Source organism: Moschus berezovskii, chromosome 13 (genome assembly GCF_049115385.1).
Source record: "Moschus berezovskii isolate FMDL1 chromosome 13, NW_MosBer_1.0, whole genome shotgun sequence".
NCBI classification, from domain to species: Eukaryota; Metazoa; Chordata; class Mammalia; order Artiodactyla; family Moschidae; genus Moschus; species Moschus berezovskii.
Window position 1 is genome coordinate 58,078,234 of NC_142472.1, and position 17,467 is coordinate 58,095,700.

Consider the following 17,467-nt stretch of genomic DNA (forward strand, 5'->3'; position numbering starts at 1 on the left):
TTTAAACTTGACATTCACTTCTTGCTTTTCATGTAATTCTTGTTTTAGACACTATCTTTTTAGTGGAAAATATTCAGTGAATGTGATTGGTGATACTTGAATTTTATCTTGTCACTTTGTGTCTTCATGCTTAGGTTCATTGCATTCTTCTATCCAAAAAAACTGTTCACAGAATGATTCTGAAGAACCAACTTTGTCTTTAACCAGCTCTTTTGGGACAGTTCTGAGAAAATATTTGAAAAATGAAGGCAGTTCTTCTAATAATAAAACAATATCTCAGGATCTTTATTATAAAGAAACAAATATTAATAAAGAAAAATGGCAGTCATTTATAACCACAGAAACTGATTATGTGTCATGCTTGCAGGACAAGCATTGTGAAGATAATCCAAAAAGCCAAGGTATTTCAGATATAAAGGAAAAAGTCTTGTCTGTAGTATGTTGCCCTGAATTGCCACATTCAGAGGAATGTAGTGATACTGTCTTCCAATTCCAGGAAAGTTTTTTACATGACCATGATAATACCACCATTTTAACTCCTAGCTCCAAGGATCTTCTGTCAAATCCAGTTGTGATTTCTAGAGGAAAACAATCATATAAAATGTCAGAGAAAATAAAATCTAAGAATTGTGAAGCAGGTTTTGAATTAACTAAATATATTTCCATGGAAGAGAATCAAGAAACATGTGTTTTAAATGAAAATTCTAAGAAAGCTGAGATGTTGTTACCTGAAAAATATATAACAGGAGCATCACCTTCTGTGAAAGTACAGTGCTACCAAAATATGAATCTCACAGTCATCCATAAAGACCAGGAAGAAACTACTTTAATTTCAAAAAGAACTATCAACCCAAACTCTGAAGAACTTTCCCCGGACAATGAAAATAATTTTATCTTTCAAACAACTAGTGAAAGGAATATTCCTATTTTAGGAAACATTAAGGAAGTTCATGAGGCAGACCTCAGTTGTTTAAGAGAACCTGTTCTCAAGAACTCTGTCATAGTAACAAGCACAGATATGGATGGCGGACAAGCAGCCAAAGTATCCATTACAAAAGATTCTGTCTCATCAAATACAGTCCATGGTCTTATGGAGAAGAATAGAAATAGCGTAAAGCAACAACCAAAGATAACTCTAGGTCAAGATTCAAAGCTAGATGTGTCCCTAGATACAGATACGAAATCAAATAGAAATAACTTTTGCAGGGACAAATGGGCAGAACTTTCAGATTTGACTTCAAGTCACAGTTTTGGAAATGGCTTCAGAACAGCTTCTAATAAAGAGATAGAACTCTCTGAACACAACATTAAGAAAAGCAAAATGCTCTTCAGGGATATTGAAGAACATTATCCTGCTAGCTTAGGTTGGGTTGAAATTTTAAAATCATTAGAAAATCAAAGGAAAGGAGGCCAACCTCGTGATCGTGATTCACAGTCAGTTGATACAGTGTGTGGGTATGTGCAGAGTAGTGCCGTTGTTTCTGATGGTGAAAACAGTCACACAACTCCTCCAGTTTTATCTTTAAAGCAAGACTTCAATTCAAACCATAATTTAACACCCAGCCAGAAGGCAGAAATTACAGAACTTTCTACAATATTGGAAGAATCAGGAAGCCAGTTTGAATTTACACAGTTCAGAAAACCAAGCCACATATTACAGAGTAATCCATTTGAAATGCCTGAAACCCAGATGACTGTCTTGAAAAGCACTTCTGAGGAGCAGAAAGATGTTGATCTTCATCTCACAGCCAGTGCCCCATCTCTCAGTCATGTAGATAGCAGCAAGAAATGTGAAGGTTTAGTTGGATGTGAGCAAAAGTTGATCTGCTTGTCAACAACCAACTGTAACAGAAGTGTTTCTGGTTCTTTAACAGGTAAAAGTAAAGGGTTTAGGGGCTTTTATTCAGCTCGTGGCACAAAACTGAATGTTTCTAATGAAGCATTGCAGAAAGCTGTGAAACTGTTCAGTGACATCGAGAAAGTTAGTGAGAAAACTCCTGCAGAAGTAGATCCAGGAAATTTCTCTTCAAATCAGTGTAACGATTCTGATGTTTCTATGTTTAAGGTAGAAAATTATAGCAATGATAAAAATTTAAGTGAGGAAAATAATAAATGCCAACTGATACTACAAAGTAACTTTGAAATGACCACCAGCATTTTTGTCAAAGAAAATACTGAAGATTTCAAGAGAAATACTGAAAACAAAGATAACAAATGCACTGGTTTTGTTTGTAATTTAGGAGAATCTGATGGCTGTGCTTCAAGTAAAAATGATACAGTTTATGTTCATAAAGACAAAAGTGGCTTACCATATACTGATCAACACAACATACATCTGAGATTATCTCATCACTTTATGAAGAAGGAAAACATTCCAATTAAAGAAGATTTGTCAGATTTAACTTGTTTGGAAGTTATGAAAGCTGAAGAAACATTTGATAAGTCAAATAAAAAGGAGCCAGCTGTGAATAAGATGAGGCAAAATATAAAAGATTTTGGTGTTTTTGATTTGTCCTTTTGGACTGCAGGTGGGAAAAACATAAGGGTCTCTGAGGAGTCTTTAAATAAAGTTGTAAATTTCTTTGATGAAAAATGTACAGAAAAAGAATTGAATAATTTTTCAGATTCCTCAAATTCTGATTTACTTTCTGGCATAAATATTAACAAAATAGACATTTCAAGTCATGAGGAAACCAGTATGTTCAAAAACAAAATGTTGAAAGAAAGCCCAGCTGGTATTGAAAATCAAATACTGACACTCCAGCAAAGAGAAAAAAGTGAACTCAGAAAGATCAAAGAACCAACCATGTTGGGTTTTCATACAGCTAGTGGGAAAAAAGTAAAAATTGCCAAAGAATCTCTGGACAAAGTGAAAAATCTTTTTGATGAAACAAAGCAAGACAATAGTGAAGTGACTGATTTTATCCATCAAGGGGCAAAGATGGTAAAGGACAGAGAGGTTTGTGAAGAAGGGCTTGACTTAGCATGTGAGATAGTTAAAGTACCTGCCCCAAAGCATGAAGAGATGCAGAATTCTCTAGAGAAGAAAAAGCTTGTTTCTGAGCAGACTGCCATGCCACCCAGGTTCTTAAGTGATCATTTACATAGACAAACTGAAAATCTCCACACATCACACAGTATCTCTCTGAAAGTTAAAGTACACGAAAATACAGAAGAAGAAACAGCAAAAAGTCCTATAACTTGTTACACAAACCATTCCACTTGTCCAGCCATTGAAAACTCAGCTTTAGCGTTTTACACAGGACATGGTAGAAAAATTTCTGTGAGTCAGTCTTCGCTACTTGAAGCCCAGAAATGGCTTAGAGAAGGAGAATTGAATGATCAACCAGAAAAAATAAATTCCTCCAAAATTATATGTTTAAAGGAATATACTGGGGATTATGTAGGAAATCCTTCATGTGGAAACAGTTCAAACAGTATCATAACTGAAAATGACAAAAGCCTCTCTGAAAAGCAAGATTCAACTTCCTTAAACAATAGCATGCCTAACAGCTATTCATATCATTCTGATTTTTGTCATTCCAGTGAGGGATTTAATAAATCAGAGTATCTCTCAAAAAATAAAATTGATAATTCTGGTATTGAGCCAGTAGTGAAGAATGTCAAAGATAGGAAAAACACTAGTTTTTCTGAAGTAATACCCACCATAAGAGAAGCAAACATAAACCCACAAGCTTTAGACAAAGATAGTTGTGTTCTGAAACTTGTGACTAAGTTTCCACCATGCAAAAATAAAAAGACAGCTGTTGAAGTGGCCTTATCTCATTCAAATAATTTTGAGACCGAACCACCTGCATACAGTACAGCAAGTGATCAGATAGCCTTTGTTTCATGTGAAACAACAGTGAGAGAGAGGTTTACAGACAACTGCAGGAACATAGATACTAAGCAAAACACTGAGACTGAATCAGGCACTGACCAAACGAAAACTGTGACAGATTCTCATGAGGCATTGGGTGACTCAGAGGATGTTATTTTCCCTAACTCTCCAGATAATGAAGAACATCATATGCATTCACATGATGTTTCTCCTGACATTCAAAGTGAACCGATTTTACAACATAACCAAAGTATTTCTGGATTGGAGAAAGTTTCTGAAATACCACTTCGTCATATTGATTTGAAAACTTCTGATAGATGTAAATTTAACATGGGAAAGCATCCCAGGTCTGTCTCTTCTATGAACGCTTGTGGGATTTTTAACACAGCAAGTGGAAAATCTGTCCAAGTGTCAGATTCTGCATTACAAAAAGCAAGACAGGTATTTTCTAAGTCAGAAGACGGTGCCAAGCAACTCTTTTCCAGAGTGTCATTTAAAAGTAATGAAGAGCATTCAGACATATTCACGAGAAAAGAAAATACTGTGTCACATAACCCCCCAAATTTACTATCATCTGTTTTCTCTGGATTTAGTACAGCAAGTGGAAAACACGTTCCAGTTTCTGAGAGTGCCTTATGCAAAGTTAAGGGAATGTTTGAAGAATTCGATTTAATCGGAACTGAATGTAGTCTCCAGCATTCACCTACCTCTAGGCAAGATGTATCAAAGATACTTCCTGTCTCTGGTACTGATAAAAGAACCCCAGAACACTCTGTCAGCTCCAAAATGGAAAAAACCTACAATAAAGAATTTAAATTATCAAACAACTATAACATTGAAAGTGGTTCTTCAGAAAATAATCACTCTATTAAAGTTTCTTTGTATCTCTCTGAGTTTAAGCAAGACCAACAACAATCAGTTTTAGGAACCAGAGTATCACACAGTGACAACATTCATCTTTTGGGGAAAAAGCAAACTTTGCCTAAAAATATAAAAAAGGAAATTGGGAAAACTGAAACTTTTCCTGATCTTCTTGTGAAAACAAATAGAGAAATTTGTTCTACTGACTCCAAAGACCCAGAGAACTATTTTGAAACAGAAGCAGTAGAGATTGCCAAAGCTTTTATGGAAGATGGTGAGCTGACAGATTCTGAATTTCCAAGTCATGCAAAACACTCTCCTTTTACATGCCAAAAAAATGAGGAAACAGTTTTGTCAAATTCAAGAATAGAAAAAAGAAGAGGAGATACACTTGTCACAGTTGGTAAGTGTCTGTTTTTGCCTTTTGGTCTCCCAGTTGCTTTTTAAATTGTTGCTGCTGCTAAGTTGCTTCAGTTGTGTCTGACTCTGTGCTACCCCATAGACAGCAGCCCACCAGGCTCCCCTGTCCCTGGGAGTCCCAGGCAAGAATACTGGAGTGGGTTGCCATTTCCTTCTCCAATGCATGAAAGTGAAGTCCCTCAGTAGTGTCCGACTCTTTGCGACCCCATGGACTGCAGCCTACCAGGTTCCTCTGTCCATGAGATTTTCCAGGCAAGAGTACTGGAGTGGGTCGCCATTGCCTTCTCCCTCTGGTATGCCAGCTTGTAACAATTAGGAAATTATACACTAAGTACATTTTTCAGACTTGTGTGTGTAGTTTGGTTTCATTCTTGATATGGCTGAATCTGTGTACCAGGAAATCATTGGTTTAGTCATGTTTATATACATATACATAGAGATGGGGAGAGAGAACAGAGTTTCAGACTCTGACTATTAAGAACTTTAAAAGCTGGTTTCTGACTATAGATGTTGGTTAGCTTGCCTTTTTTTTCCCATCTAGCAGCTGTTCTAAGATAAGTTTGTTTTTAGTAAATAGTATTCTGGTCTTAAGGCCTTTTGGACTACATTCTGACTTCTCTTTTAAATATAGTATATTTAACAACTCAGTTCAATTATGAGGTTAATTGGATGTTTGATTTTTTTTTCTTTCCGTTAGTATCTTTGACTAGGAGTTATCGTAAATAATTAAATCTGTTGATTAGTTACAATTAAAGTAAATGCCAAAAGTAACTCCCCAACTTTCAAGTGAATGATCTGAAGCACGTCAGTCCTAAAATTCTAGACTCACAGAGTAGTTGAGTTTTCACAAGTCTTCTTGTCCAGGCCCTTCACATTATAGAGAAAGACACTGAAGATGGTCAGTTCATTCTTATACTTGGTACATTTTGCCCTTAAGTTATCCATGCCACATTCTATACCAAGTTCATGTTATAGGCAGAATAGTAAGTTTACAATACTTACCTTGTTGTTGCTATTCTCTAGTGCAAAATTCTGAAGTGCAGATGCTAAAGATATTCATAATTCTTTTATAGAAAATAATGTCTTTATTTATAGGATCCTGTTTTGTTCATGTGTGCACTAAAGTAGGTTGGCCTTATGCCTAGGAATAACAACTCAGATTTCTACTAAGTGTTCTCAACAGCGTCATTGTTTCATTTCCCTCACTATTGTTAGATGCAAATTATATAGCTTAATCAGCTTCTGGAGAAGGGCATGACAATCCACTCCAGTATTCTTGCCTGGAGAATCCCCACGGACAGAGAAGCCTGATGGGCTACAGTCCACTGGGTTGCAAAGAGTCAGACCTGACTGAGCGACTAGGCACAATCAGCTTCTGGTTACTTTATAGTACAGGTTCTTGTCAAACAATTAAATCACTTTATAATCGAACATTTGATAAAGCCTTTCAAGGACATTTTTACTTATTAAATCCTTTAAGTTCACTTCCTTTAATAAATCAAAAAAAACATCTAAAAACACAAAGTATCAGGACTTCCTTGGTGGTGTAGTGGCTAAGATTCCACCCTCCCAATGCACGGGGCCTGGGTTCAGTCCCTGGTTGGGGAACTAGATCCCACATGCTTCAACCTAAGGCAGCCAAATAAACAAAATAAATATATTTTTTTAAAAAGGTATCTGTTAACACATTATCTCAATATGGCACAGAAATGCATAACTTCAATTATGGCTTAAGTTTATTCTAAGTCTTTGAAGAGTTTTTAAATAAGAAGTACGTATTACTTTTGCCAGTACTTTAATTTTGGTAATTTTAAATCTTTTCTCCTACCCACTGACTCTAGTTCAGGGACCTGTATAATTCCTTCTTGAGTGTAATGCAAAAAAAAAAAGTTTGTTTAAAGAAATTTTTTGTTTGTCCTTATTGCCAATATGCCCGGAGTTACATTAAGTGACAGTTTATTTAAAAAAAAAAAGATATCTGGTACATCTGTTTATCCCTCGACCCAATTAAAAAATAGGTTTTTAAATGGTCAAAAAATAATAGAAATTAAATTGACATTGAAAAATTAACTACAAAAATTACAAAATTACAAAAATCACTTACAAAATAGAATGTTCACTATTTAAATTATAATTATTATGTATTTTTTACTTAACACATTGTAAAAGCTAGTACTTTAGTTTTAAAAAATGGACTATGACTTTTGAAAAATAAAACTGACAATATTTGCTTTAAAAACATGTATGGGAATTTCTTTTTAGGAGAACCCCCAATCAAACGAAACTTGTTAAATGAATTTGACAGCATAGTAGAAAATCAAGGAAAATCCTTAAAGGCTTCAAAAAGCACTCCAGATGGTAAAATATGCTTTTTAATGTGTATCTTTTCTCCTTCTCTAATTACTGTACTTAATATTCTTAAAGTTGTTTTTCTCACCTCTTTTGGGTATATGGATAATTGGGCAAGACTTTACAGTGTGGTTTATTAAAACGTCTATCTTGCTTTATTTGTTATGTGAGCTTTTCCTTCATACTACCAGGTATAATGTGGAAGTTTTCCATAATTGAGAAATGTGAAATGATACTCAAATAAGGAATTTTAAAATAAAAAGCTGTGAGAATTTAGTAAGAACTTAATAAAATAAGTTCACATTCTAAAATCCAGTTGATTTCATAATATTTACCAGAATCGATTATTTAATTGGAGATTGAAAAATAGTGACTTTAAAATTCTGTTATTTTTTTAATACATTTATTAACTGGGATTCTTTAGCAAGGAAGGGCTTTCTCTTAACAACTGAGGATTATCTATATAGTTCTTTCTAAAAAGGCAGGATAAATATTGAATTCTTTCTCTTCACTCACCAATTTTCAGAGTAAAGAGCAGTTGGTATGATAATCACTACTAAGGGTAGTAAAGGAATTTTTTTCTGTCTCTTTTAGATACAGTTGATTTCTTAGATTCTTATTTATAATGTGGATATAAAGTTTACAAGAACACATTGTAAATAATGTATTTCTTTACAAAAGGTAACATTCTTTTTGATGCTCAAATCATTTCAAATTTGTAAGTAGTGACCTCTTCAAGTATTTCTTAAGAGTTTTTGTTTTTAATATGCTTTAATTAACCTTTGAACACTTTCTTGCTTTGTATTTTCACAGAAGGATTTCTAGAAGTCATTGTAATTCTTCACCCCAGTTCTAGAGTCTTTGGAATTTCCAGAGATCCTTTCAGTGGTTAATACTTTTTAAAAAACAAGATTTGAGTGCTAACTACGCTTAGAGCTGCTGTTGTTATTATATTTTTTAGTGCTGTATTCTTGGTTCTAATAATGTTAACATATTTACTTATTTGCTTTACTATCCAGCCAAGATTCTCAAACTTTTTGCTCTCAAAATCTCTTTATACTCTTAAAAATTATTGAGGATACTCAAGAGCATTTGATTATGTGGATTATTTCTATTTATATTTATCATATTCAACATTAAAATTGAAAACTTTTAGTATTTATAAATATAAAATATTATACTTAAGTCATTTTGAAAATATTAGTTCAGAATTATGCAACTCTTCCAACATTGACACATTATACAGTCTTAAACAATTACTTTTCTTAATGTCACCACTGATCTAATCTAAAAATTTAGTATTGGGAAATTGTCAAGGTAACAGCCAGATAAAAGCGTTCCAAAATTGTCATTTTGTTTAAAAGCTTGAACTTTACAATAGTTTGTTTCGCAGCAAATACTCACTTGTTTTTTTGTAGTGATGAGCTCATTTCATTCATTTTTGAAGAAGTATTTGTTGAATACCCAACTCTGAATAAATCGTTTGTTGGTTTTGCTTTCAAGTAAAAATGGAATTCTTTGGGGGAAAAGTTGATTAGTGCAGTTCACATAAAGTGCATTTCCTTTAGACAATTATCACACTAAAGTATGCAGCAGGACACGCCAGCAATGCCAGTGTCAACACAGTGAGAAAGATATATATAACTACAACTACTACTACTTATTATTATTAATTACAGTTATTATTAAGGTAGTTTGACAGCTTGGATCCCCTCTAAGGGTTGTGGGTACTCCCTCCCAGTGTTGCATGGATCCCTCTGAGAATCACTGTCTTATAGTATATGTATAATAGCTTTAAGTTTACAGTACCACTGTTACTATTCATAAACTACTAAGAGAGATTTAAGAATTCTTTACAGTTTTTGTCCTAAAAATATATATCATAAGGAATGTACAGTTAAAGTTCTCTATTCAGATGTCACTCAAAAGAATTCTTTTGTGGTTAACAATTTGATAATTAGGTTAGATTAATTAGTTTCACTTTGTTTTCAATTTTAAGATTTGCTTTTTTCAATTTTATATTTGAATAAATAGAATGTTTATGTAGTTCATTCATCAAAACTATAGAAATATTTACTCAGAGAAGCCTTATTTCCATCACTGTCTCCTCCATAGTGTTCACCAACTTCCTCACTTTCTTCTTATTATATTGGTAACTGTTTTTAATGGTTTTTGGTCTATCCTTTTAGGGCTTCTTTTTGTAAAAATAAGTAAATATGTGAATATATATATTTTTTTCTTTCTCACTCAAAAGATATCAGTGTGCACAGGGTTTTGTACCTTCTTTGTTGTTCAGTTTGAATTTATCTGGAGATCATGCATAAGTGAGCATAGAGAGATCTTCCTCGTTCTTTCTTGTGATTATGTAGTGCTTGATCACATGGCTATATGAGTGTATTCTGGTTTAATATTCAACCAGTCCCCTCCCTACTAATGGACTAGTGGAAGGTTTAAGAAGTACAGGTTACCTACTGAAAATGAATAATATCTACAGTTTAGCTTGTCAACCTTCATAAACCTAAAGATTTATATTTTCATTGGCAATTCACTAACACTTTCAAGTTCTGATTAACATCAGCTGACTAAATTTATACTGATTTCATATATATGTTTGCACTGTGAGTTATTTGGTATTAATCATTATCAATTTGAGAACCAAACTTTTTGATAGCTATGAACTAAGCATTCATTATGTGCATTGAAAAATTTTAAATGTATAATTTTCTCAAATTTTTGTGTAGATGGTTACAATAATGTATAATGAACAGACATAGGAAATAAAATCTCTCACTAGATTTTCATTAATATATAATATAAAATGTATTCATTAATACATAATGTGAAACATATTTTTTTAGGCACAATGAAAGATAGAAGGTTGTTTATGCATCACATTTCTTTAGAGCCAGTTACCTGTGGACCCTCTTGGTAAGACATTTTAAATTTTTTTTAATTCTACTAATATAGTGTAGTAAAAGTGTGGGTTTTTAAAATATATTTCTAGATATACTGGCTCTAACATACAGTGAAGACATTAACACTTCTCTTTTTTGAGAGCCTGCATCAGGATTAAATAATTCTGTACTCTGGTAGTACTTTATACTGCTACACATATTATTATCTCATTTTTAGTAACTTTGTAGACATATAGATTTTATTTCAATTTTATGGATAAGGTACTAAAGTTGAGCAGGATATGGAAATTACTCAAAACCAATTAATAAAGGTGGCATATCCTTGGTAGCTCAGCTGGTAAAGAATCCGCCTGCAATGCAGGAAACCCTGGTTCAATTCCTAGGTCTGGAAGATCTCCTGGAGAAGGGATAGACTACCCACTCCGGTATTCATGGGCTTCTCTGGTGGTTCAGACGGTAAAAAATCTGCCTGCAATGAAGGAGAGCTAGGTTAGATCCCCAGGTTGGGAAGGTCACCTGAAGAAGGGCATGGCAACTCACTCCAGTATTCTTGCCTGGAGAATCCCCATGGACAGAGGAGCCTGTCTGGCTATAATCCATGGGGTCACAAAGAGTTGGACATGAATGAACAACTAGGCACACACATATTATATCTCAATTATATTAATAAAAGTGAAAGAAAAATTAAAGATGGCATATATTAAAAATATACTTTTATCTCTCCTCCCTCTCCAAACCATACTAGTTACAAGAGAATTTTTTTTTAAATGTACTAGTCTGTAAGTACAGTGTTTCAGAAGAAGCAACAACTTTTTAAAAAATTAATATTCTTTTTAATATTTTATTTATTTGGTTGCACTGGGTCTTAGTTGCAGCATGCGAACTCTTCGTTGTGGCATGTGGGATATAGTTCGCTGACCAGGACCAGGGATTGAACCCATACCTTCTGCATTGGGAGCACAGAGTCTTAGCCACTGGACCACCAGGAAAATCCTGAAATAACAAAACTTTTGAAGCTAAAATCATGACTAGAAAGACATAGAAATCTAAAACTTGACATTAGAGCAGGCAGTTTCCAAGTCTACCCAGTCTCCCCAGTTTCCCCTAAAGAACCTGAAAAAGACTCAAATTGGCAGCAACATATACTTTTGAAGGTGAAGTAGAAAATAGGAAGATTAGTTGAAAATCCATGTAAGATTTTCCCCTCCCCCACTGCAGGCAGGCAAAAAAATCCCTCTTCTACCAAAAGACCAGAAGGTCATTCTCTGGAGAAGATGAATTGGAGAGATTCTGAATTGGGGATGGGACTGGGGGAAGGCTCTGAAAACAAAGATTAAGTAAAAATCCGGATTTCAAGTGGTGAGAACCCCTAGCCTCGTTCCGCTCCCAAATGCTGGCAGCTGGGCCTGTAGGCAAAAGACTGAATGATTCTTTTTCTTGGTCTTAGGACCAGCCCAATAGAAAAGGCTACTGATAGTTGCAGTTATTGAAATTAAACTGCACTGCCAGACAGTGAAGCCAACAATTGACGAGCTTACCAGCACACAGCTTCAGTCAGCTATTCAATGCTTCACTCTTCAGTGAGAACAGAAAATCAAAGATCACTCATCCCTGGAAGAAAGCTCCTATGAAAGATAGTATCCACAGTAAAGGGAAGGCAAAAAAGGAGCTCAGGGGAAATAGACCATACAAAAAGTCCAACTGGATTGCTTGTCTTAGAGCCAGGCATGATAAGAATTATTGTGCTATAAATACTGAAATGAATATAACAAAGTGATGTGAGAACATAGAAAAATTGGCAGCTAATTATGTGACAAAAGCTTAATAGGAAAAGTACTTTAGATGGAATGTAAAGAGTGCTTGTTAAAGAGGTCATTGCAAATCTGGATGCAGTAAGAAGTTGTGTGACTTTCATCATGGGATTTGTCAGGCACGGGGGTGGGGTGAGGATAGGGAGGAAACAAAGAAATGGGCAGAGTCAGACTAAAAAGCTTCCTGGATATCATTTCTGACAAACCCAACACCTGGTCAGGCAATAGTTTGTTTTTGGATGTTTCTGAGAAGCGACATAACCAGATGTATGTTTCAGAAAGAGATCAGAGAGAAACTATTGCAAGGAGATTGGTAAGGAAGTAAAGGTATTTATTGTCTTCCCAGGTGACTCAGTGGTAGAGAATCCACCTGCCAGTGCAGGAGACCCGGGTTCTATCCCTGGGTCAGGGACCCGAGTTCTATCCGTGGGTCAGGAAGATCCCCTGGAGGAGAGCATGGCAACCTACTTCAGTTGCCTTGGACAATCCTGGAGAATGCCTGGAGAATCCCATAGACAAAGGAGCCAGGCGAACTATAGTCCATGCAGTCACAAGAGTCAGACATGACTTAGCAACTAAAGAACAACAAGACTTCGTTTAGTTAGCACGTGTGGTAGAGTAGAGACTGGGTGGAAGATAGATTCCCCATTTGGCCAGGTAGTCATTAACAGAGAGTGGCAAAATTTGTCCCAAGTAGATTCAAATAGATGTCTTGATCATAAAAGCTGCAAAGCAGACTCCTCATTTTCACATATTCTTCATATTTAAAAACAATAGAGTAAAAGAAATCAATGAAAGTAAGTTTTGGAGCAGGTTTATTTATTCCTCTGCATTCGATCACATCTAGATCATCTATTCAAGGAAACGAGTCCAGCAATTGTCACCTCTCCCTCCTGCACTGATAGTTTTTCGTTCCTACTGGACTAGTCCCATCAGTGTGAAAGTTGCTCGGTAGTGTCTGACTCGTTGCAACCCCATGGACTATACAGTCCATGGAATTCTCCAGGCCAGGATACTGGAGTGGGTAGCCTTTCCCTTCTCCAGGGGATCATTCCAACCCAGGGATCAAAACCAGGTCTCCCGCATTGCAGGCAGATTCTTTACCAGCTGAGCCACAAGGGAAGCCCAAGAATACTGGAGTGCATAGCCTATCCCTTCTCCAGGGGATCTTCCCAACCCAGGAATCGAACCAGGGTCTCCCCAGTTCTTTGCATTGCAGCCAGATTCTTTACCAGCTGAGCTATGAGGGAAGCCCATCAGTGTAGGCAGTTGCTATAAATCTCCCATCTTGAAAAGACTTTCTTGACTTCCCTTATCCCACCAATCCATTTCCATGCCCCACTTAAAGCACATCTCATTAGAATTGTCTCAACTCACCTTCTCTACTTCATCTCTTCCCTTTCTCTTCCGAACCCATCTCAGTCTTTTATCACCACCCACTACCACCCCTCATCAAGATTACCAGTGAACTCCACATTGTCCCCCATCCTTGTGTTAACCCGTCAGTAGCATTGACACAGTTAATCACTCCTGCTTTCTTAACACTTTATTCTGGCTTCTGGGCCATCTCTCTTACTTCTCCTATCCCACTGGCTATCTTTCTTACTTTCCTTTGCTAGTTCTTCCCCCAGCCACTAAATATTAAATTACCCCATGGTTCAGCTCCAAATGGCTTCTCTTCCTCCCCTTCCCCACTACTGTCTCATCTGCTCTCATAACTTTGTATACCATGTATTTGGTGATAACTCCAAGATTCATATCTTTAAGCCAGATTTCTTCCCAAAACAGTATATTCATTCATTCAGCTACTTGCTTGACATTTTTATTTGGGTGACTTGTAGCCATCATAAACTTAACATCTCCAAAACTAATGTCCTATCCTATAAATGTAAAAGTCTAACAAGTCTGCTTTCAAAATATACCCCAAATCCAATCACTTCTTACCACTTCCACCCCTAACACCTGGTTCAAGTAATCATAAAACTGCCTGGATTATTTCAGTAGATTTGGTCTCCATGCTTCTGACTTTGCCTCCTCCCTCCTCCCTAGACACAGTGAATTTTCAACTAAGCAGCTGGCAGGGTCCTTTTTAAAGTATTGAAATGACAGATTATGTCATTTCTGGACTCAAAAACTGTTGCATGGCTTCATCTCAGAATACAATCTGGAATTCTTTGGCATGCTACACAGGTTCTCTGTGATCTGGCCTTGTTGTTACCTTTCCAGTCTCACCTGCTAACTACCCCTTGCTTACTCTGCTGCAGGCATATGTGTGTCCAGCCTAGCATGTGGTGTCCGCTCTGCCTCCAACAACCTCCTTCCAAGTCCCTACATGTCTTTCTCTCACCTCTTTTAGGTCTCTATACAAATGTCACCTCATCAGTAATGTTTTGTCACCCTATATAAAATATCATTTATTTATTTCTGCTGGACATTTCCTATCCCCCTTATCATGCTTTAATTTTCTCCATAACATATTATACCAGCTGACATTTGTTTGTTTCCCTCCACTAGAATGTAAACTCTGTGATTTTGTTTGGTTTGTCACTATATCCTACAGCCAAAATACTGCCTGGCATATAGTGGAACACATTATTTGCTGGCTAGATGAATGGATAACTAAATAAATTCTAGGATAACTTCAAGTTCCAAGGGTTTAGGGTTGGGTTAAAAGGAAGTATGAGGTTTTCAACAAAGTATGGAGGAAGAACTTCTATGCTTGGGAGGTAATTAGTTTTAGTTTTGAACAGGCTGAGTTTGAGATGAGTGTGCAACATCAAGGTAGGGATGTCTGATACTTGATGCAGTTCACGGTATAGGAATAACATCCGGGGAATGTCAAATTAAACAAAGATTAATGTTTTTGTTGTTACATAGATGGTGATTTAAGCAATGTAACTGATTCACATTGCCCAGGAAAGTGTCCACAGAATAAATCCAACTTTAGAGGCAGGAATGTTTTTTTAAGAGAAAGAAAGAAAAAAAAAGACAAAACAGTTTAAAAAAGAGGGAAAATAATGGTGTAAATGTTGGCAGTGAGAATTTTAAAAAGGAAGTTTTCAAAACTGTCAGGAGTCAAGCTGAATATATTTACACATGAAGCTTTTTTTTTTTTTTGGCTTCAGGAGATCATTAGCAACTTTATTGAAAACAATTTCTACAGAATAGTGGGGGAAATGAGAGTTCAGTGAGTAGAAAGTGAGGAATTGAAAACATCTAGTTTAGATTACCTGTAGAAGAAGGTTGACCATGAGGGATAGGTAACAGTATTAGCTTGAAGTGGGGAGATAAGGCGGAGAAAAAAGTCAAGGGTGGGCAAGGCTTTCTGAGTGAAAAAGGTGTAACAGATGACGCATGAGAAGGGAAGGATATGGAATGACCATTGCGAGAGCAAGACTCCTGAGGTTGAGATACTAAATGGGCCAAGAGTACAGGTGAAGGGGTTACCGTGAGAAGAGAACGGGTAGAGAGATATCTGGTGAAGAAGGTAAGTGAGGAGCTACGATTGAACTGGAGGAGAGACTCTTCTCTACTATTTGTAGGTGATAAAGTCAGGCTGGGAGTTGGTGTGAGAGAGACAGTTACAGACTTGCAGAGTGTGGTATTTTTGAAAGCAACCATGATGAAATGTAAAATGGTTATCAGAATTGGATTGCCATGTAGCAATTGAGGTTGAGACCCTCAAAAAAAAAATTCTGAAACATTTATTCATTTACTGGTAAATAAACTGAAATATTTTCTCCCCATTGTAGCATAACTACGGAACGGCAAGAAATACAGAACCCAAATTTCACTGCACCTGGTCAAGAATTTTTATCTAAGTCTCACTTTTATGAACACCTGACTTTGGGAAAGTCTTCAAGCAATTTATCAATTTCAGGGCAGCCACTTTGCAAGGTTCCTGACCCAAGAAATGAGAAAAGGAGACACTCGATAACTATAGGCAAACCCATGAAAGTCTTTGTCCCACCTTTTAAAACTAAATCGCACATTCACAGAGATGAGCAGTTTGTTGGCAAGAATGCTAATTTGGAGGAAAACAAACAAAAACAAAAAAACATAGATGAGCATGGTTCTGGTGACAGTGAAAACAATGTTAACAACTGTGAAATTCATCAAACAATGACTATACTTTTCACCAAGGGTGAAGAAGAACCTTTAGGTATTGTGTAACAATTTGTGTTGACATATTTTTGCCTTTCAGTTATTTATTTCTTATATTAAATAATGCCTTGAGGAGAGGATTTTTCCCACTTTCATTGTGATTACTAATTTAAAAATCTTTTGTAATGCCAAGTCCAAAGATTAAATTATTCTAATGTTTTTTTCAAAGGTAACTACTTGTAGATTTTTTTGTTTAAAAAAAAAAGTTTTAGACATAAATCTAGGATGGCTATTATTGGATTATATTTTTACCAAGCTGCTAATTTTCTTCCAAATTCAAAATAAAAGCAATCTATTTCTGTTCTTTTATACATTTTTTAAGTAGAAACTTTTTTCATCCCTTAAGATTTAAAGTTAGAGCAAATTGATATGATTTTATAGAACAAGGGTTGTACTTTTAATATTTTATATTCAACTTCAGTTTTTGTTGTTTGTTTTTTAATAGATTCAATTACAAATCTTCAGAATGCCAGAGATATACAGGATATGCGAATTAGAAAGAAACAAAGGCAGCGTATTTTTCCACAGCCAGGCAATCTGTATCTTGCAAAAACATCCACTATGCCTAGAATCTCTCTCAGAGAGGCAGTAGAAGGCCGAATTCCCTCTGCATGTTCTCACAAACAGGTATGCCTTTGTCTACAATGCTAATAACTCTTATAGCAATGTGTTGCTTTATTAACTGGCATCTCCAAATTGTTTTGTTTAAATAAAGAACAAATTGAGGCAGAAATGGATGAGTAAAATCGTGTCCTAATTGGCCTACCGTGGCAGCCTCCTTCCCGTCTGCTGTTTTATTCCACCAAAGTGATCTGTGCTTTAAAGTTACTGCTCCTCTTCCCTCTTCAAAGTGTATTCATTTTAGTACTATAAATGCTCTCAGCTAGGTGTTAGAGGAAGTGTGAATAACTCATAACCCTGAACCTAAGAGCCATTTACAGTTTTAAAAGAGATTCTTACTAAGCCAGCTCTATCTAGTTAGAATTTGGAGCAATGGAGAGATGAGAGTCTGGGCCCTTTCTAAGTTTTTTAACTTAAGAGGTTTTCTAAAACATTAGGTTACTTTTTTATCCCCACAATGACTTTCTACCACACATAGACCTGGA

At 35.8% G+C, this 17,467-nt stretch overlaps 1 protein-coding gene across 2 annotated transcripts in view; it reads left to right on the top strand.

Annotated features, from left to right (window-relative positions):
• BRCA2 (BRCA2 DNA repair associated) overlaps positions 1 to 17,467 on the top strand; it is a 50,429-nt gene that overhangs the window by 15,986 nt on the left and 16,976 nt on the right. For both annotated transcript variants that reach the window (XM_055426283.2, XM_055426284.2), the window contains exons 11-15: positions 135 to 5,105; positions 7,385 to 7,480; positions 10,330 to 10,399; positions 15,950 to 16,359; positions 16,807 to 16,988. In XM_055426283.2, the coding sequence (XP_055282258.2) occupies positions 135 to 5,105; positions 7,385 to 7,480; positions 10,330 to 10,399; positions 15,950 to 16,359; positions 16,807 to 16,988 (5,729 nt within the window). The remainder of the gene's footprint in view (positions 1 to 134; positions 5,106 to 7,384; positions 7,481 to 10,329; positions 10,400 to 15,949; positions 16,360 to 16,806; positions 16,989 to 17,467) is intronic.